The 23,304-nt window shown below is 36.2% G+C and overlaps 1 protein-coding gene across 2 annotated transcripts in view; it reads right to left on the bottom strand.

Moving 5' to 3' along the window:
• The window catches only part of PDE7B (phosphodiesterase 7B), a 351,638-nt gene that overhangs the window by 225,713 nt on the left and 102,621 nt on the right, over positions 1 to 23,304 (bottom strand). Inside the window, exon 2 of one of the 2 annotated variants that reach the window (XM_070376732.1) lies at positions 19,079 to 19,139. In XM_070376732.1, the coding sequence (XP_070232833.1) occupies positions 19,079 to 19,139 (61 nt within the window). Of the gene's footprint in view, positions 1 to 19,078; positions 19,161 to 23,304 lie in introns of those variants that run through there. The other variant, XM_005899105.3, reaches the window with a different exon arrangement.

The raw sequence follows: 23,304 nt of genomic DNA, 5'->3' as shown, positions 1-23,304 counted from the left end.
CACACCTATATCTGATTCACCTTGTTGTACAGCAGAAACTAACACACTATTGTAATTTATTGTTGTTTAGTTGCTAAATCATGTCTGACTCTTTGCAACCACATGAACTATAGCCCACCAGGCTTCTCTGTCCATGGGATTTCATAGACAATAATACTAGAGTGGGTTGCCATTTCCTTCTCCAGGGGATCTTTCCAATCCAGGGATTAAACCGATGTTTCCTGCATTGACAGGTAGATTCTTTATTGTTAAGTCACCAGGGAAGCTCCCAAAAGCAACTATACCCCTCTCCAAAAAAAAACTGGAGGGGCACAATTCAGTCCTGAACACTTGCCTCAATGCGTGTCTCTTTCTACCATCCTCCTGCTCCCCATCTTGGTCAATGGCATGACTGTTTATGCAGTTGTTTCAGACAACTCTTCATGGTTCTCTCATTTCCTCTGTTCATGACATCGTATTCATCAGCTATGTTTCATCAGCCCAACCTTCAGGTTATTGCCTGAGTCCAATCTTCTCATTATTCTACTACAGCTTTCCTGGCCCAAACTACTAATCTGCTCAAACTAACATCACCGTAGTTTCTAATGGCCACCAGGAGTCTGTTTTCCAGACAGAAGCAAGTGTGAGCTCTTTAAAACATAGGTTCTGTCATGCCACTCCCTGTTCAAAACACTGCATTTAGAACAAAATCTGAACTTTTTATCCTGGATGAAAGACTTGATATTTAAAGTGTGTTCCTGTGATCAGCACTCTCAGCATCACTTGGGAGTTTGTTAGATATATGGAATCTCGGACCCTTTACTGACACAAAATCAGCATTTTTGCAATATTCCCCAGGCAATTTATGTGCATTTTGAAGTTTGACAAGCACAGGCCTGGAGAAGCCTTCAGGATCTCCCATGTGTGTCTTCCAACTCTTCTCCTTCCCGCCACTCTTACTCTTGTTCATCCCGTTCCAGACCTGGCCTTGCTATCCCCAGGCTTTTCTGGCTCCCCCTCTCTACCTGGAATGCCTTCTTAGAGACAACCCCATCTAAAGACAACGGTGCCTTTAGGATTGACTGGTTTGATCTCCTTGTAGTCCAAGGGACTCTCAAGAGTCTTCCCCAGCACCACAATTAGAAAGCATCAATTCTTCGGCACTCAGCCTTCTTTATGGTCCAGCTCTTAGATCCATACATGTCTACTGGGAAAACCATAGCTTTGACTATATGGAACTTTGTTGGCAAAGTGATGTCTCTGCTTTTTAATGTGCTGTTTAGGTTTACTTTACTCATGGCTATTTCCTCCTGTGCAGAGAACAGTTGGTGCATAGTAGGTAGTAAATAAACATTTGCTAAAACAATAAATATCTGGACTTTTGGTACAAGATAGGTCATTTTTTGTTACTGAGTTAATTATTTTCTCTAGTAAACACTCAGGCTACTGTTGACTATAGCATAGTATTTTATAAATTCACTTTTCATAATTTTCCCACTTGGGTTATTTTTCTTCCCTTTCATCCCATCTCCCCTCCTTTCTCACTGGAATAGCCATGGGTTATTTTCCATTATATAGTACATTAAGAATGGCTGAGAGTGATACAACTGGCAGCTTCACTAAACTTTCCAAAACATGAAATAATATAGGCTTTATAGTTATTTTATTGTATAGCTGTTACTGGCTAGAACTTCTGAACTTGAAGTTTTTGAAATCTAAGAAACTTTTAAAACTCTGATCTTACTATAAAATATTGGCAGTATACTCAGTACAGATGGAGCAACATTTCAAGCTTTGCTTATAAACTAGTGACCTTATCTTTTTATCTATGAGACCTCTTTGCTCTTAATGAGCCAAGGAAGATCCTGAAATACAGTTAAGTACCAGTGAGCTCTGGTTAGTTCTTCCTAGAACTTCCTAGCTTCTGGTTAGAAGCTTCTCTTTATAGCTGTCCCTAGAAAAAATATATATTTTAATATGTGTATATGATGTGTATGAAAAGTCCATTTTAAATTGAAGTTCTTGAGTCATTTGTCTCAAAATGAATTTAAATCTGCTTCAGTGTGGTCGAAAGCAGGCCTTTCTTCAAAAGCCACAGTATTCTTGCCAAGTCTTCTGAACAGAGTATTTCCTCAAGAGTCACTGACTTTCTTTTTTTCGCAGCTACTTTAGCTTGGAGATTTGCAGTCTCAGTGGGTCTTCAGGTCCAACCTCCGTGCCTCGGCTTCCTTTTGCTATCATTTATGGCCTTCCTCCCCTGACGTCTTATTGCCACCTCTTTATCCCACTGTTCATTCTGCCAAAAACTTTCCTACATGGTCAGTATGTATTTTTGGAAATAAAGATAAGCCAAACCATCTAATTTAATACACATTCAGTATTGGTGGTTTTTAAAACGGACAAATGTGGACATAAACCCTATAAAGCTCATCAGGAAATTTACTCCAGGGATATTCGCTGGCCAAGTCTGCTAGTGGTGCCTGATAGTAGAAAAGTTGTTACTTCTGATCCCAGGTCACAGGTTTCAATACTGTTTCCTTCAGATCATTGTCTCAGCTTTTTCAACAGTTGAAATATTGGTGATGGCAAGTCTGTTCAATTAGTTATCTTTCACTGAAGGCAAGTTAAAGCAAAGGCTGGTTTGCTTGACTACCACAGTTTTTTTTTAAAAATATTTATTTACTTTATTATTTATTTGGCTGCAACTGGGTCTTAGTTGTGGCATGTGGGATCTTTTACTTGCAAACTCTTAGTTGCAGAATGTGGGATCTAGTTCTCTGACCAGGGATGGAATTTGGGCTCCCTGCACAGGGAGCATGGAGTCTTAGCCTCTGAACTCCCAAAGAATAGTTTTTAAAAAGTGACCTTACGTTGGTCTAGACAGTGTTTTTCCCATGTGCTTTACTGCCTACCACTTTATCTGCAAACTCATAAACAATGTAAAGTAGGCATTAGTTAGGGGACTTTGTTGGGAACATTTGAAGGACAAAGAATTTGAGATCGAAAGAGATTGTGACATAGTATTAGAGGAAGAGGAAGGACATGGAATTAAGTCTCTGGACTCTCAATCAAACGTATTTATTAGAGTTTTCTGGGCCCATCAGTGCTTCACCAGGATTAGAATGAAACAACTCTAAGGGGATGAGATCTTGGACTAATGTGTGTATGTGTACACACATTTTAAAGAAAAATACCACTACAGAGAAGGGACCAATCATGTCCCATTCTCTGCTACTATAGCCTTTCGCTTATAAAGCTGAAGAGTAGGATGGTATAATGTTAGAAAATAAGAAGGTTAGGGGATGGGGACCTACTATTTCTTCCTATCTCTACTACCAAGCTTAGTTCTAGGATTACAGTAGATGCTCAGTTATCACTGTAAATGGCATGGGAAATTGTATATGTTTTGGGACTCTTTCTCTGAGTTATGTTATAAATTCTATACTGTTTTTTCTAAAGAAATTCTCACACATTTTTTCTTTTGAGGTAAAATTAAAGTGAATGGGAGCAGAGAAATACTGGTATATTCATTTCTAACTGAATAAGTCAAAGAAAACACTGGCGTCAGTCCATGGCTTTCAGACAAAGTGGGCTTCAGAGGAGCCAACAAGACTTTAACAACTTATTTCATCCTTCTCAGGGCCCACGTTGCAACTCCAGGGGGCGCCGTTCACATACTAGTCTAGGTCAATGGCACGATGCGGCTGGTGGGTGCATCACTTTCCAAGAATCCAGTGTGTCCGTTCTTTGCCATGACTCTCAGGTCATGCTTAACTCTGTTCATACTTGCAAGCACTTACTTTTAAAGATAATTGAAAAAGGAGAGGTTTCCGTTTCCTTTAGTTTTTAGTAAAACTGGTTTCCTGAGCAGACCATTAGCTGTGATTCCAACCTACTATTTTGGAAAGTAAAGAGTCTAAGAAGGAAACACAGAGATAGCCCCTTCCATTAAAAAAGCCACTCTAAAGACAACTCAAATAAAGAATTCCCCTAAGAAGGGAAAATTTTCTAGAGATGAGATTGCCAATCACCTTTTCTTTCTAAATCCTAACCACTTTAAAGTGATACTTCCTCTAGTTGAGTTTTCTACTGATAAGTTAGATAAACATGAATCCTTTCAATTATTTGGAACATGTAGTGTTAAATCTGTTCACTGTTATTTTCCTAAATACATTCTTACAAGTACCTATTTCAGTCCAGTGAGAATATACTTCTCTAAAACTATGATGCAAGCACTCTTTCCTTACTTTGTTATCTTTTTTAACATGTTATAAAAAAAAAAAATCCAGTATTTTAAAATGGAAGTCCACTCATGTGACACCAGTGCACAAACATTTCTGTTGGTTCCTCATCTTCAGCAAATCCAGAGGCCTCACAATGACACATAGGATCTGTCTCCAGGACCTCTCAGCTCCTCCTCCACATCCCTGGGCCTCTGCACACTCTTCTCCCTCTGCTCCTTGGGCTGCTTCAGGGTACTCTTCTGCAGGGCCTGGCAATGCCCACTTCTCAGGGAAAGCTTTGGCAGTTCTGGTTAAAATCTGTACCACTGCCTCTACCTCCTCCATCTTTGCCCCATCCTTGTAGGCACCCTGCCTGATTTCTTCCTCAGTAGAATTTCTTCCATTGTCCTCTTTAAAATGAAGATGTACAAGATCTTTACAATGAAGATGTACAAAATTAAAATATAAAATTAAAAGTATAAGATTTGTATTAATTACCACTCCTTCCCCCCACCGTCATATCCCACTAGAATCTAAGTTCTGTTAGGGTAGGAATTTTGTTTGTTTTATTCTCTGCTGTTTTTCTAATGTGTAGAAGCGTATACAGACTTATAAGACTCAATATCCATTTTTATTGGGCAAATCACATTAGCAAATCATGTAGTTATAGAATATTATGCGTTATAAATTCTGGATTAACCAGGCTCATATTACAAGCAAAATGCCACACAATTTCTCTTTCTCTAATCATTAGTGTATAAGCAGACATTAGAAATCTTAGTATAGTAGTACTATTTAACTCTGCTCTATGTAAGGACAATGGGTATGGATAAGATTCAGAAGCTGTGGATTTTTAGGGAAGTCACTGAATTTCCTTCCAGTGGATGGTTTACTTTAAAAATGAACCCAGAAAATAATCTTGTTATTTAAAAAACAAAGACATTGCTAAAGGGGTCACAACACATTTTTAATTTTCCTGTGATAAAACAATAAACTAAATGATAGAGCCTGAACAAATGCTCACTTGTCTCTAAGTTCTCAGGGAAGTTTGATACCAAAGTCCCCCTGGACAGCCTCTCAGAACCTCTGCAGAGCTCACCAAAGCACAATAACACACTGCTTTCAGCCTTCCCCCCACACCTTTTTATCCTTTTTTAGCTGTTTATAGTTACCAGAATCACCCCCTGACCCAGATATACATAGCTCCCACCATAATCGATATCCCCTACTGGAGGGGTACATTTGTTACAATCAATGAACCTACACTGACACATCATTATCACCCAAAGTTCCAATTTTACATTACATTCACTCTTGGTGATGCACATTCTGGGTTTGGACAAATTTGTAATGACATGTATCTACCATTATAGGATCACACAACGTAGCTTCACTGCCTAAGGTCCTTTTTCATGTTTATGGTTTTTCTATTATAAGAGTAATACATGCATCACAGACACACAGACATACATACACTTCCAACCAGGGATTGGACTTGCACCCCATGCAGCGGAAGCATGGAATCTTAACCCCTGAAACACCAGGGAAGTTTGCAAAAGATTAAAAATATTAATAAAAGTAATGTATGTAGATGGTAGGAGAGCTGTAAAATGCAGGAAAATATGATGAATCAAGTAAAGTTAAATTTTTTTCCTACTGCTAAATTTTCCCCTACACACACATATGCAATCTTTTATATTTGGCAAAACACAGTATATGTGTAGCTCTTTATATGGTTTTACATTAGCAGAATCTTCCTTTATTTGAGACACTTTAGGACACTTAGAGCTATTAAACATTTATCCTTTTCTTTTCTCCAAATACTGAAAGTAAACTAACTGGTTGTGCAAAACAACTGCTTATATACCTTTATTCTCTTAGATTAAAACCTTGTGCTTTTTGGGTCCCAGTTGAGAAGAAAGGAACAAAATAGAGATCTTGAACTTGGAAATGAGCAGTTGTCTTTTAGTCTAATGAAAGCTGCAGTCTCTTGAAATAATTGAAAAACCTCTTGTACCACCTTGATGGGGTCTCTGGGGAGGAGGCAGGTTGAGTGTGTATGTGTGTTCATGCACGCATGCGTGTCTGTGTGTGTACTACATCTAACAATTCTGAGAACCCAAGGAAGTTCCACAGCGTTTTGTTCTACATTGTTAACAAGCCCTCTCCCATCCCTGGTGCGACAGGCTCTTAGCGCTTGTTCTGGAAAGCTTCATTTGCCATGGAACCACAAGCCTCAGTTACTTGACTTTCCTATCGTTTTGCAACGTCAGTGCTGTTTCATGGGCTGTGTGTCAATGGGTGGCACTTTTTACCTATGACACAAGGCACAGATGTAACATGTATTCTGCAAAGGGAATGGCCGATCTCAGAAAGTCCATTCATTTGAGGGAAGGTGACTCTGTGAGAGAGTTCAACAAAAACCCAACTTATCTCCAAGAAGTAGCAATCAGAGTAGTGTAGCAGTTGGTTATCCCAAGGCACAGCTTCTGTTGAAAATACCCCTCCATTTACAACTAGTTTACCACCAGAGTAAGTGTTCAAATTTTGACACTTGTCAGGTGTAGGGTTTAGTAGAGCAAACAACTACAAAAATCTTTGTATCCTCAGAAACCAGAAAACTACCTAAAGTCTCTTTGATTGCAAAATGAGTGTGTAGTCTTTGTTGAACACTTGGAAAACATAAAGAGACAAAAGGAAGGAAATAAAAATCATCTATGATCCCATTATCCAGGCAGCCAAAAGTGTTTCTTGAGTATAGGGAAATTATAATTCTTTCATTTGACTCAGTTCTGATATTGAGCAATGGTGACCTTCCTATCATCACCTGGACATGCTTCATACTGAAGGAAACTGCTAAAAAGAGCAAAATGAAAATGCTTTTTGCTTCATTCCTAAAGCAAGTGTGAGCAAACCCACAGAAACAACATATGAGGGTTAAGTTTAGAATCACTATGCTGTATGATTTCATAGTGAGGGGCTAGCCTGTTGATTTTTCACAATTAGAAGCCTTAACTATAATTTTCATATCATAACTTTTATTTTATAACTTAATATAACTTCAGATCTATAAAAAAGATAGATGTGTATTATTTTAGTAAAATAAGAAATGGAAATTAATTATCTCAACAGAAAAGAGAATTTATGAACTGGGGTTTTGTTTATGGTTCCACTGTGGGTGGGGAGGCATTTCCTAGGATCACTTGTGGGACATTTAATTCTAAGTGTTCAACAAAGAATAACTATAAATTTGTTTTATGCAACAAACTCCATCAACTCATGTATGTTTATTGAAAATGAAAAAATAAAATATACCTGCTTTATTACTACTATTATGAATTGGATGATTTATTTACATAAATGTATTGTGATCGTCATTAAAGTCTGTTACATGAAATGTTGTTTGTATTGAGTTGAATGATGAATTATGCATTCCAACTTGTACTTAATGATAATTATCACGTGTTAAATTATTTCTGGGACTTTCATACACAGCTGGTGGGAAGTAAATTGGTACAGTCACTATGGAAAACTATTTGACAAAATCAGTTAAAGTTGAACATATACACACCTTATGACCCACCAGTTGCAATTCCAGGGTAAGTACTCAACAGAAAATGTGTAATTTTGTGCACAAGAATATTCACAGCTGTATTATTAATATTTATAATAGTCTAAAACTAGGGATAGCCAAGTGTTCATTACCTCTAGAATTAATATTCACATGCACATACACATGCTCTGGAACATTCTATAGCAGTGCTCAGAAATCTTTTTCTGTAATATGTTAGGCTTTGGAAATCATATGCTGGCTAACACAACTATTCAACTCTACCAAGGCAGTGTAGAAATGGCCTTAGACAATATATAAATGAAAGGGCATGGCCGTATTCTACTAAAACTTTATATACAAACAAGTGACGGGCCAATCTTAGCCCATAGGTTGTTATTTGCTGACCTCTACTCTATAGCAAAAGAAACAGAAAAGGAATGAACTACAGCTATGCAGCAGAATGGATGAATCTTACAGACAGTGCTGAATTAAAGAAGCTGATGAAAAAAAGAATACACTATCTGATTCTATTTTTAAAAATTTCAAAGTTAGGGGATGGTGATGGAAGTCAGTGAGTCTGGATCTCTGGGAGGTAATATCCGGGAGGTGGTACCAGGGAAGCTGTCTACATTGATCTGTGTGGTTTTACATGGATGTGTTAACTTTGTAAGAATGAAGTGTACATCTAAGAACTGGATATTTATCAGAATTTAAGCTAACCTTCAATAAAAATGTAAGAAAAGAACTTTCTACCTAAATAAATCAATAGCTAAATAAACTAATAGCAGAGGAACTAGAAGTGCTAGTCAATATACTAACTACATATTTCAACTGTTGAGGAATAGCAAGCTATTGATATATATAAGCTTGGACACATGTACACAGATTAGTTTCCATTTACCAATGCTAAATTAATTGAAAAGTTGCTTTTTTAAAGACGCTCACATTTGAAATGAATCTTCCAATAAGTTTTTCCTATAAGAATGCAAAGAAAATTGACACTCAAACTGTTTCTTTTCAAAAAAAAGTAAATCAGATACTGCTCCATTTCTAACAGTATAATTGCTACAGGGAAAAATCCTTTACTTATTGTAATGGCTTAAAATTTCATACAACTCTGTGTAGTTACAAGTTTGAGACCTGACCCTGAACTTCAGGAGTCCAGACGGAGGACTAGGTTGAGAGAAATTACTGGCTCCTTCTCCTACTTGACTCTCAAAGCTACTTTCAGCCTTAAATTACTATGAAAGCAATATACAAAAAAAGTAATCTTCAAATACAGATTTGCTTTAGGCTCTGGGATGACCAAGTTCCAAATGTCTAGGAATGTCTCCTAGACTACCCACAACATGATCATATTCATTCATATACTGTTGCCCAAAACCATCCTCGCATTTCATTATCGATCATCTTGTAAACATGATCCATGAAAGAAGTCTCATACAAAAAGTAAAATAACAGATAAAGTAAGGTACTTTTCCTGATGACTGCCTGGTGGAACTAATTATTAACAAACCTGTTCTATAAAGAAAGTAGTAATTTGGAAATAAGATGTTAAACTTTTCCTGAGAAATGTGGAAAATGTACTTTTGAATTCAATATGTACTTCCAAAATGTTCAACTCTGTTTTCCAAGTATTAGATTTTCTAAAAGAAGACAAAATATTCAAATGCATTTTCTTGACACTGCAATATAATTTTATGGTTTTTAAAACATTTTCCAGCTCTACTGAGGTAAGGCTTTAAAATGTATGCATTTAGGTTGCACAATATAATCTTTAAAAGGTTTGCAACCTGATGTTTTAATATATGTGTGTGTGTTCAGTTTTGTCTGAGTCTGTGTGAAATGGTTACTACAGTGACATTAATTAGCACATCCATCACCTGACAAAGTTACCGTTTTTGTTTTGTGGTAAGAATACAAGATCTCCTGTCTTAGGAAATTTCAAGTATATATAGTAGCTTTATTAACCATACTCACTATGCTAAACGATAGAACACTGTGACTTATTAATCTCATAACTGGAAGTTTGTATTGATGGAAGAAATTTTCACATATTGAGGTATGAGGAAGTCATTCTGGCTTATACATAATTCACCTTGAACTTTGAGCTAACCAAAACAGCTTGTTTGTGGCCTATTTGTTTGAACCATTAAAGAAAAGAAAGCATTTAAAAATCGAAATGGAGTAACTGTGATTCAGGCATCCAAAATGGAAGTAGGTGGCCACGGTGGGTGTGGTTTCAGACACATTCTTGTATCACTGAGAGCTGAATATTCTGAACTGTATCACACTCAAGGACATTACTATGCTATGCTAAGTCACTTCAGTCGTGTCCGACTCTGTGCGACCCCATAGACGGCAGCCCACCAGGCTCCCCCGTCCCTGGGATTCTCCAGGCAAGAACACTGGAGTGGGTTGCCATTTCCTCCTCCAATGCATGAAAGTGAAAAGGGAAAGCGAAGTCGCTCAGTCGTGTCTGACTCTTAGCGACCCCATGGACTGCAGCCTACCAGGCTCCTCCGTCCATGGGATTTTCCAGGCAAGAGTACTGGAGTGGGGTGCCATTGCCTTACTAGCTGTTCTCAAAACTATATTTGCTAGCAAATGCCAGCTGCAGCCTTATGGTCTCAAGGTCTACCCTTGAAACTGTGCTACCTTTTCAGACCCCAACAAATTTTGCTTAATATGCACTTTACTGCCTGAACATGTGCTCAGTTGTGTCCAACTCTCTGTGACTCCATGGACTATATATAGCCTTCCAGGTTCATCTGTCCATAGGATTCTCCAGGTAAGAATACTGGAGTGGGTTGCCATTTCCTATCCTGACCCAGAGATTAAACCTATGTCTCTTGCATCTCTTGCATTGGCAGGTGGATTCTTCACCACTGCACCTCCTAGGAAGCCCCAGTAAGCACCCTTACTTCTTGCCAGCTTCAATCCTAATATTTGGCAAATGACTTACGTAGTTTCATCGGTTTTGTCTTTATAACCCACTCTGCATTTTGTAGTCCGGCAGAATACAATTCAAGTACTTCTTGAATTTCTGCAATATAATTTTAGGAGGAAGCTTGGTATGGGAAATTTTTCATACTCTTACTACACATAATGCAAAAACCTTCAGATTTTTAGTTTATGAGGATGGCATCACTGACTCGATGGACGTGAGTCTGAGTGAACTCTGGGAGTTGGTGATGGACAGGGAGGCCTGGCGTGCTGCGATTCATGGGGTTGCAAAGAGTCGGACATGACTGAGCGACTGATCTGATCTGATCTGATCTGATCACTGAAATATGAAAATACTGATGTTCCCCAATCTTATCAAGTTCTACACTCTGTTAGCGTTTCTGGTATTATTTTCTTATACTTAGAAATGTGACAACCTCTTTCAGAAATAAATTTTCTACTGTGTTACATAGAATTAGAAACTTCAGAGTCCAGAATTTAGTTAAAGATAAAAATGATGATATATAAGATATCGTAATGTTAACTATCTCATTAAGTTGCAAGTCATAAAAAGTTTTAAATTTTGGCTGCAAACCAAAAGTATTAAACTCATACATGATTGACTACCCAAAAGTCGGCAAAAACAAATTCTTTGCATTTGCTTATTACTGTATATAACCTACGTTTAGATGCCTTTAAGATTTTTGGAGCAAAAAAATCCGTAATTACTTTTTGATAGTGTCCAAGTTAGCCTCACAAAAGTTGAAAACTTGCATTGATCTGTCAGTGTGCAAGCTTTGGGCTTATGGAAACTGTGCTTTTTTTACCTGCAGTTAGCTATCTCATCGGGACTAATCTTTTGGGAAGTTGATAAAAATATCTTTTGGCATTTAGATATGACAAAATGTTATAGCTCAAAGATATAATTGGAGCAAATATTTATTTTATCTAAAATTATTTTTTTATAATATAAATTAGTTTGTCTCATTCTTTGATAACTTCCATATTTGTGAATGTTTATAATTGATACACATTAGTAGACATATACTTACCACCACAAGGAAGAGAAGCTCCTATTCATCACAACTAGAGAAAAGCCTGCATAGCAATGAAGACCCAGTACAGCCAAAAAAAAAAATCTCTAAAAAAGTATATAATCTATAAAAAAATATTTAGAGTGGAATACTATTAAAAGCTGTATTTCTTCCAATAAAAAGCCCAACATTATTTTTGGGTCAAGACAGAAATGACATTGTCTCTGGACAAATGGTGGTGACAGGGATTCTACCTAGAGATGCATTATTACATCAGCTTTCACAGGAATCCTAGCAGAGGACTGGGCATAGCGTAATGCTCAAGAAATATCTGATAATTACCTATTCTTATAGGTAGGTTCTAATTGCCTATTTGTGGAGAACTATGCACTTTACATCCTCTAACCCAGAGCAATATGCTTGGGGAACTGCCACTTAGTTTGCTTAAGAGCTGACCCATTCTTTGGCTGAGTTAGCACATGGTTTTAAATGCCATACCCATCAGCATTTGACACATCTGGCCTACACTTTATAGATGATTATGTTATTTCGACAAATGCATCGGCAGGTATCCATTCAGCAAATATTAAGCTCTAATGAGGGGCTAGGTGGCTGGACACTGTTCCAGATGCTGGACACTTAGCAGTAGATAAACTAATTCCTTGCTTTCATGATATTTGCATTTACATTCTGTTTATAAGGATGGGTGGTACCATGAGGCTGGGAGAGAATGATAAACAAAGAAACATAAAACATGTCATTTGATGACAGGCACATTGAAAAATAAAGCAAACCAGGGCCCTGGGTGAGTGATGAGGAGAATGCCTTCTTTACCATTCCTTGGGAATGTCCAAGTTTCAATTTTTTATCTTCTAAGAGTTAGAAACTATCATCCTTGGACATGGTAGTGGTTTAGCTGCTAAGTTGTGCCCAATTTTTGTGACCCCATGACTGTAACCCACCAGGCTCTTCTGTCCATGAGATTTCCTAGGCAAAACTACTAGAGTGGGTTGCCATTTTCTTTTCCAGGGGTGTTTCCCTACCCAGGGATCGAACCTGCGTCTCCTGTACTACAGGCAGATTTTTACCAACTGAGCCACCAGGGAAGCATATGCATATAAGAGGAGTGAGATGATGTGCTCCCACAATAAGAATGAACTGCTTCATAAGTATAAGTAAAAATTAATTCAAATTCCCAAAGTTTTTAATCTTGGTAAATCACAGTTAAATAACTTGAAAACTTCTGTCTTTGAATATAGATCTTCAGTTTTACAAAGTTAAGTACAAATAAAATAGTCTTTACACTAATCTTTCTTTAATAACCTATGAAGATGATGCACTTATTTCTAGATTACAAACATGTTCTTGAAAATATCTATTTACTTGAAGCAAACTGAAACAGAAAACATGCCAAAGCTGTCGGTCTGCATAAAGAACACTACTAATATTAAATGAAATGAAAGCACTTAGAACATTTTAGCTATTGGTACTAATAAATAACATTTATATTTCTAGAACCTCTAACAGTTTACTGAATGCTTTAATATTTATTATGCTATTTGATCCTTAACAAACCTAATATGGTACATTATAATGTTGTTATTATTACTTACCGTTCCATACTTGACTACTGGAAAAATCATAGCTTTGACTAGATAGACCTTTGTTGCTAAAGTGAAAGTGAAGTCACTCAGTTGCATCCGACTCTTTGCAACCCCATGGACTCTTTACCAGCTGAGCCACAAGGGAAGCCTGTTGGTAAAGTAATGTCTCTGTTTTTTAGTATGTTGTCTAAGTTGGTCATAGCTTTTCTTCCAAGGAGCAAGCGTCTTTTAATTTCGTGCAGTCACCATTTGCAGTGATTTTGGAGGCCCCCAAAGTAAATTCTGCACTGTTTCTGTTGTTTCCCCATCTATTTGCCATGAAGTGATGGAACCGGATGCCATGATCTTAAGTTTTCTGAATGTTGATTTTAAGCCAACTTTTTCACTCTCCTCTTTCACTTTCATCACATAAGGTTAAAATGATTTAATTTCACAAGTATTTGGTGAAAAGCTCTATCAATACTGCCCAATAGAAGCTAGATATAGAATATTCTATAATACTCTCTATCAAAGTTAAAAAATACTCTCTAACCAACTAAACAAAAGAGACCATGATGCTCTATCATTTGGTATTTCTGTCCTTTTTAGAGTGGATGCTAACAGTCAAACTGTCTACAGTAAAGCCTCAAATTCCTTCCTAATTTATCCTTTCACACTCCTTGTGGCCTGAAACACGTCCTTCCTTCTTCACTCCTCAACTTTCCTGTATCTAGGCTTTTAAATATGGTCATGTATCCACCTAGAACGCTGCCTCTTTCTTGGCCTTTGCATAGCTCAGTCTATGTGTCATCATATGCCAGTTGCATGCACTCTCTTCATCTTCTGAAATTCCTTTTGTATCACTTGTCACTCTCAAGCTAGCATTGCATATTTTGTGGTTTGGGACTTGAGTCTCTGCCTGGACTGGAAACCCTCTGTGCTTCACTGGCCTTTGCATCCCCAGTGCCTAGCACAGTCCTCGCATATAGCAGATGCTCAGTAAATATCTGCTGAATAAATAGTAGATGATGCCTTTGAGGCACAACACAATTTTGAAGACTGTATTTAATATTTTAAAAAATTGCCCTCACATAATGGTTTATCTTTTCAATTGCTTTTCTAAACACTGTTCATGTCATCAATAAATAATTTACTATTTATTACTATATTATTGTTCATCATCAACTTGCTTATTTTCAGTTGTTTATTATTTATTTGTTAATTTATTAATGCATATGCCATAACTAGAGCATTATAGCAGGCAATGTCTCCTCACAGAACATCACATTCTGCATCACCAGGACAACCTCTGGGCTGGAAGGAACAGATATTTTTATTGCTACTTGGCAGAAAAACTATAAATTATAGTCTAAAAGATGAAGCAAGTTCTGAGAGTACCCAGGTAATTTTTCAGAAGTAGGACCAGAAAGCAAGTCTCCCTGTGCTCATGTTGAATGTTAGCAAAATATTGATTTTATGGTATTCTGTTGCTTTGAAAACTGATGATCACTTGAAACAATTTAATAAAAGATTTCAACCAGAAACATGACAATATGAACATCCCTTTCTAAGCCATGGCAGGTAAGAAAATACATACTTCTATGAAAATGATATGACACCAATTAACATGAAAGGAATCACACATGAAACAAAAGCAGAGCCACTGAAAATTCAAATTGTAAAATTATAAGGGAAAGAAGAGGCACCAAGTCTGATTGGGAACTCTTTTGAGAAACTTTCCCCCTCCAGCATTTAGCATTTCCCAGAAAGAAGTTAGCAAATGAACTAAGAAGTGAATCAACATTGATCATTTTATGTAGTTTCTTCTTGGTTCTTTGTAACTAATGTTTTCATTATACTTTGAAAAATAAAATCTTTTGCGGAACTGGCCATACTTCATGCATTAATTGTGCAATGAGAGATCATTTCTCTCCCACTTCCTTCTGCCTTTAACATCAGTTCATTACCCATATTTAAAGTACTTACTATATACTGTAAGTATAGCTTAGTGTAATACATAGCTTCACTGGTGGCTCAAACGGTAAAGCATCTGCCTGCAATGCGGGAGACCCAGGTTCGATTCCTGGGTCGTGAAGATCCACCGGAGAAGGAAATGGTAATCTACTCCAGCACTCTTGCCTGGAAAATCCCATGGATGGAGGAGCCTGATAGGCTACAGTCCATGGGGTTGCAAAGAGTCGGACACGACTGATATAGTGTATATTCTTTGATATAGTTGTATAAACTTTGAGGTCTATCTGAACTTGAGAGAAATCTTATGACTAAATTTTTTAAGAAGGAGGGGGATGGGAGTTTGAAATTTCAAACTCCTTAAGGGTGAAGGAAAGAAGAAAGCAACATTTATAACCATTTGGTGCTTAACAGGGTCCACACTTGTCCCCGTGACAGAATCATTTTACTATACAGTAGAAAATAACACAAGATATACTAACACAACTATACTCCAATAAAAATTAATTAAAAAATAAAATTGGCTATTATGTACTTGAAAATAAAAGCCAAGATTTTCAGAACAAAAAAGTTAAAGAGAACCTATATAAAACTGGAAAAGGGTTAATTGATACAATCTTTTGGGAAAACCAAATTATTTGCAGTAATAATTTGCTACTATTTGTAATAAAAGTGCAAATACTGGTAAAAAGGAGTATATAGTAAGTACTCTATAGCCACCTCTGCAGTACATCTTTACTATTTACCTTCATATCCAGCACAAACTATTCCCCTGAACATAGAAACCTAAGACCCATACATGACAATATGGATTTGCTTTCATTTAAAATTGTTTTGAACTCAGAATTTCAGTAACTTCAAGTGAATTTTACACTTATACCTCATTGAACTTAATGACCCCAAAGTGTGAGCTTGATGAGGTTGGCTTGTGAGGTAAACAACAGAAAGCATAAAAATGGTATTTTCTAAATGATCTGGGGACGTAGCAGTGGGACAGAAGAAAACTGCAAACGGTGTGCCTGACTAGTGACATCCTTCCCTATTCCATCTCAAACGTGCTGAAACCAGAGCACAGCTGGGGTCCAGGCAGGAGCTCCAAACCTGCTGTGTGAGTGGGCATAGCAGGGACCTTAGAGTGGGTGAGCCAAGAACCTGACAATTTAAAGCTGTGAATGTCTCAGGTTGGCCTCCATTAGGAATCTCAATACTAGGGAGGTATGATGATCAGGGGTGAAGTTTTGAAAATACAAGCTTTACTGATTTGATTTTCTTGTTTCAAAATTTTAATTTGTTCATAAAAAGGTTATAACATGACTTGCAAAAACAGAAACCGCATTCATGACTTAGAAACACAAAACTTAATAGTCCCTTTAAATAGCAGAAACTTCTATCCTTTATTGTTGAGGATAAAAAGTTTTCTCAAGAAATGCTTCAAGAAACCATAAGGGCTGGTCACAGATTCCTCTCAAAGGAAGCAACAAATGAATTAAGACCTCAGACGGTGGAAAAGTGGAGCTTTCTTGTTATTGTTGAGTTATATAGATGCCCTTTCTCGATAATATACAAGATGTGGCCTCAGTTTTGGTGAGTTACATGTTCACACTGTGAGTTTCTCTTGTTTCTTTTAAAGGAATAAATTATTCAACTTCTTTTTTCATTATCTTGCATGGTATTGCTGTGAAATGATAGCCCTTCTGCTTCAGGTGAACACACCATTGGAGGGTTGATCCACCTGTATTGATATCCATAATAATTTAATTTTGATATTCTCTTTCATCTAAGATTTCAAAGGATTTTTTAAATGTTTTAATTAAATTTTGCAGCTATCCTCTTAAAAAGATAAGCAGGAAAAAAGTCTAAGTCTTTTGAGAGGTAATCTTTTGGAGGGCATAATTTTAATTATCAGAGTAAGACATAGTAATATCTTCAAAATTCAATAAATATTTACCATCTACTTTAAAGGCAAAATGTATAATTGTTCTTCCTATTCCATCTTTAATTATTCCATGTCCTTAAACTAATAAAAACTTCCAATATCATAGTTCCTTTATATTATTTAGTTAATAGAAATATAATTAACTAATGAAACCTAAAAGCTTAATAATACACTGCCATTGTCAAAGATATCTATGTTTTGAAAGAGAAGCCATGGCCTAATTTACTTAAATAAATGATGTAATTAAATAAGATGCTTAGGATGGACTTTACCTGTCACATATTTAAGTACTCAATTAAAATTCTTATGACAGTGGCAGCAATATAGAGCTGATTTATGTAAATATTCTTCTGATCTTGGGATTTTGTGGAATTTGGCACATTCCTTGGGGGAATGCATTTGGTGGCCAAGAATATCTTCTTGTTAGGGATATAAATCATACCATATTATCTAGAAGAGATGGAAAGATGATTGGCTTTAATTGAAATTAATCTATAGGCAGTAGTGGATAGTCTATTTTGTCCTTTTCATAGCTATAAACTAGTCAAACAACGCACAGGGGAGGAAGTACAAGGAGAAATTCAATCAAAATAAGTGGTGGACTCATGCATTTAAAGTTATCATGAGTTCAAACTGATTCAAGTTAGTAGGTCATGTAGAAGCTATAATCAACATTTTAGTTATGATCTGCTTCAATTTTCTTTCAGTAAAATGAGGATTATAACAGGAATAATTCATCCTGTTATTGTGAAAATTAAGTGAGTTAGTTGATAAATAAATATGATATGGTGATAAAATGATTTCCTCAAAATCCAAAGTTGGGACATATAGCTGGACAAAGGAATTTTTTCTACTTCCATCTCTCTCTCATTTGTACCCATTATTAGCATTGTGAAGCATTTTTGTGGTTAAGAAAAAGGACTACTGGATATTTGACATGGATTTATGGAGCTGTGCTACTTCCAGTAAAATGTTCATTTTCCAGTGGATATGTTACTCTATGGCCATGTTGTTCTTGTTTTGTTGTTGTGTCTGACTCTTTCGTGACCCCACGGACTGTAGCCCACCAGACTCCTCTGTCCATGGAATTTCCCAGGCAGGAATACTGGAGTGAGTTGCCATTTTCTACCCCAGTGACATAGTTTAGAGGCTCAAATAAGATCTAAATACTAGACCTAAAATTTTACAATTAAAAAATTTTTATATCATGATTTAGATTTCTCACTTTGAGATTAAGTGCATCACTTATATTCTCTGACCTAGTTTTCTAATCTATAAAATGAGGAAAATAATATCAACTTCATTTTTAACAGAATATAGTATATTAAAGAGTTTGTGAAAGGTATTGATGATATATCATCCCACAAAAACAAATTATTCATTATGAGGCTGTGATTTTTATTACTAATGCAATATGACTAACTGTTGTGCTGACTTCATTTTAGTTCAAATGTATATTTCTCTCAGGCATTGTAAGTAAGGACTTTGTGCTGTGGTGTAAACAGTTTACTTATCTAGTATACCATCTCTAGTCTAGGATTTACAATGTGATTCTTCTTACATTTACATTCCAGTTGCCTGAATACAAGGCACCCGATATTATGCTGATGATCCAAGAAAAATTTTGAAAGGCTCAAAAGCATGGTTCCTGAATTACTGAGTTATTACAATCAAACTCTTTCTTTATCATCAAGTGTTCCACATATAAATGTGTTATAGTAGTCTATAAACCTATAAAAGAGCCAATTACCCTCTGCAATATGAACAAGAGACAATCAGTAAGGCAACAGAACAACAGTAAACCCACATGACATCAACATGCTTAACAGATTTAAAATGAGAAAGCTTCTTACCTAGCATGCAAACACATTTGACATTCTGATCAGGGTTTTCAAACAAGATTTCACCACACCTCTGAAATAGAAAGAAAGCCATCATTATTTTAAGATTTCCTTTTAGGATTCCCAAGGCAACGTGTCCATGTCACCTGACATCACCATAACATTATTTTTTTTTTCTTTTAAATTTTATTTTTAAACTTTACATAATTGTATTAGTTTTGCCAAATATCAAAATGAATCCGCCACAGGCATACATGTGTTCCCCATCCTGAACCCTCCTCCCTCCTCCCTCCCCACACCATCCCTCTGGGTCGTCCCAGTGGACCAGCCCCAAGCATCCAGTATCGCGCATAGAACCTGGACTGGCAACTCGTTTCTTACATGATATTCTACATGTTTCAATGTCACTCTCCCAAATCTTCCCACCCTCTCCCTCTCCCACAGAGTCCACAAGACTGTTCTATACATCAGTGTCTCTTTTGCTATCTCGTACACCAGGTTATTGTTACCATCTTTCTAAATTCCATATATATGCGTTAGTATACTTTATTTATGTTTTTCCTTCTGGCTTACTTCACTCTGTATAATAGGCTCCAGTTTCATCCACCTCATTAGAACTGATTCAAATGTATTCTTTTTAATGGCTGAGTAATACTCCATTGTGTATATGTACTACTGCTTTCTTATCCATTCATCTGCTGATGGGCATCTAGGTTGCTTCCATGTCCTGGCTATTATAAACAGTGCTGCGATGAACATTGGGGTACACGTGTCTCTTTTCCTTCTGGTTTCCTTGGTGTGTATGCCCAGCAGTGGGATTGCTGGATCATAAGGCAGTTCTATTTCCAGTTTTTTAAGGAATCTCCACACTGTTCTCCATAGTGGCTGTACTAGTTTGCATTCCCACCAACAGTGTAAGAGGGTTCCCTTTTCTCCACACCCTCTCCAGCATTTATTATTTGTAGACTTTTGGATCGCAGCCATTCTGACTGGTGTGAAATGGTACCTCAGAGTGGTTTTGATTTGCATTTCTCTGATAATGAGCGATGTTGAGCATCTTTTCAAACATTATCCTCAATGGTGAAAAATTGGAAGCATTTCTTCTAAAGTCAGGAACAAGACAAGGGTGCCCACTTTCGCCATTACTATTCAACATAGTTTTGGAAGTTTTGGCCACAGCAATCAGAGCAGAAAAAGAAATAAAAGGAATCCAAATTGGAAAAGAAGAAGTAAAACTCTCACTATTTGCAGATGACATGATCCTCTACATAGAAAACCCTAAAGATTCCACCAGAAAATTACTAGAAATAATCAATGACTATAGTAAAGTTGCAGGATATAAAATCAACACACAGAAATCCCTTATGTTCCTATACACTAATAATGAGAAAACAGAGAGAGAAATTAAGGAAACAATTCCATTCACCATTGCAACGGAAAGAATAAAATACTTAGGAATATATCTACCTAAAGAAACTAAAGACCTATATATAGAAAACTATAAAACACTGGTGAAAGAAATCAAAGAGGACACTAATAGATGGAGAAATATACCATGTTCATGGATTGGAAGAATCAATATAGTGAAAATGAGTATACAACCCAAAGCAATTTATAGATTCAACGCAATCCCTATCAAGCTACCAACAATATTCTTCACAGAGCTAGAACAAATAATTTCACAATTTGTATGGAAAAACAAAAAACCTCGAATAGCCAAAGCGATCTTGAGAAAGAAGAATGGAACTGGAGGAATCAACCTACCTGACTTCAGGCTCTACTACAAAGCCACAGTTATCAAGACAGTATGGTACTGGCACAAAGACAGAAATATAGATCAATGGAACAAAATAGAAAGCCCAGAGATAAATCCATGCACATATGGACACCTTATCTTTGACAAAGGAGGCAAGAATATACAATGGATTAAAGACAATCTCTTTAACAAGTGGTGCTGGGAAATCTGGTCAACCACTTGTAAAAAGAATGAAACTAGACCACTTTCTAACACCATACACAAAAATAAACTCAAAATGGATTAAAGATCTAAACGTAAGACCAGAAACTATAAAACTCCTAGAGGAGAACATAGGCAAAACACTCTCTGACATACATCACAGCAGGATCCTCTATGACCCACCTCCCAGTATATTGGAAATAAAAGCAAAAATAAACAAATGGGACCTAATTAACCTTAAAAGCTTCTGCACATCAAAGGAAACTATTAGCAAGGTGAAAAGACAGCCTTCAGAATGGGAGAAAATAATTGCAAATGAAGCAACTGACAAACAACTAATCTCAAAAATATACAAGCAACTCCTACAGCTCAACTCCAGAAAAATAAATGACCCAATCAAAAATGGGCCAAAGAACTAAATAGACATTTCTCCAAAGAAGACATACAGATGGCTAACAAACACATAACATTATTCTATTCTTCATGTTTTCTTTAGATACCTGAATCCAGGCACTTGTCATGAGCAGAGACTTTCCTGGTAGTAAAATGCTTCAGAGGTAAATTGGGAATAGTCTTTTCCTGCGTGCCTCATGCCCCTGCCTGGAGCTGACTCTGTGTGCTCCTCTGAGGGGTCACAGCCAGAGCACTCAGTGTCCAACAGTTTCTATTTCAATAGAAGATACACAGTTTATTCAATCTAATAATCTGAGGTTAATCATTCACTCTCAAAATTGGTCCTTCTTCAGCACTGAAATTATTCTAAGCTACCTACTCTGCAATCAAGCAGATATTTTCAAACACAAACCTCAGTGGTATACACTTAGCTCTCTGAACTTGCAGACTCTGAACTCTCTGTTCAAATAAAGAAATGATGAAAAAGTGGCATTCATAATGCTTTTCTAGAAGCATCAACCCATAGAAATATCAACTTTCTTATCTACATCTCAGTTCCAACATGCTTGTTAAAATTTTTGTGCAAGACAAACTCCAGAGATGCAGTCAGTTACTTTAGACCACATTTATGAATGTGGTTGGCTAATAGTTGGCACCCAAACATGTAAATAAATCCTCCAAATCAATAAGAAAATAACAAATAATCCAAAGGAAAATGGAAAAAGGATAAAAGAGCCTGTTAGCCTGTGTAGTAGAGGAAATAGCCAATTCATGGAAGAGGAAATCTGAATGGTCATTAAATAGAGAAAATATATTCCACCACAATAATAATCAGGAACCAGCAAATTAAAGATAAAAATAAAGATGCCTATTTTGAATGCAAAGATATGGGAAGACTTAGAAATTTGGCAGAAACAATTGTAAAAAAATGTAGAAAAATGGATATTCTCATATACTGTGAGTTTTAGTATAAAATGATGGAATCATTTTGGAGAAAAATTGGCAAAATCTTTACTAAATTTCTACTTATTAATGACTGGATTTCATTCTTACTGACTTAAAATGTGTATAGACTATGATACAGCAAGTCATCTTCTAAATTGATAACTAGTGAAACTTTAATATTCAGCTACAAAACAGATAAATGTTATTCATATATTGGAATGCTACATGGCAGTTAAAAATGAAAATGAATTAGGGTTACATTACTGTAAAAACATATTAAATATATAATATATACCTATGAATACATAATATACAAATTGTATAATATATTTAAATTATATAATATATAATGTTCAAATCATATAGAATATATGTAAGTTTTAAATCATATAAATATATATAATGTTTAAACCATGTAAAAGTATGTTAGGTAAAACACTATCTCCATTTTTTATGAAGTTGAAAATATCTAAAAATAACACATTGTTTATGAATATATTAATTTACAGAAGAAGCATAAAAACAGGCAAAGAAAAAAAATATCAGATTTAGGGTAGGGGATAAATACACAGAGTTATGAAATATTGGAGGGCATACAGGGGTTATCAACTTTTTCTATAATGATTTGTTTCTGAAATTATTCTGTTTCCTACGCTTGAAATATTTCAAAATAAGTAAGAATTTCCCCCATTTGCAACACTCTGATTATAAAAATGGCCCTTCACGTACTGCTTCTCTGCTGTCTCCCATGGGCTTATGGAGGTCATTTAGTACCAGACTATACTTGTTTTCACCATTTATTTCATTGTCCTTAGGAAGACTGAGAACATTTACTTTAGTCTATTTTCCTCTCTCTTTCACTGTTCACAATTTGGTTAATTCCACTCCCGTCAATATTTATTGTACCTACACTTAAAACATCATAAGGCAAAGTAATTTCTGA

Source organism: Bos mutus, chromosome 9, assembly GCF_027580195.1.
Source record: "Bos mutus isolate GX-2022 chromosome 9, NWIPB_WYAK_1.1, whole genome shotgun sequence".
In the NCBI taxonomy this organism is placed as follows: domain Eukaryota; kingdom Metazoa; phylum Chordata; class Mammalia; order Artiodactyla; family Bovidae; genus Bos; species Bos mutus.
This window is presented reverse-complemented; position numbering and strand designations above follow the sequence as displayed.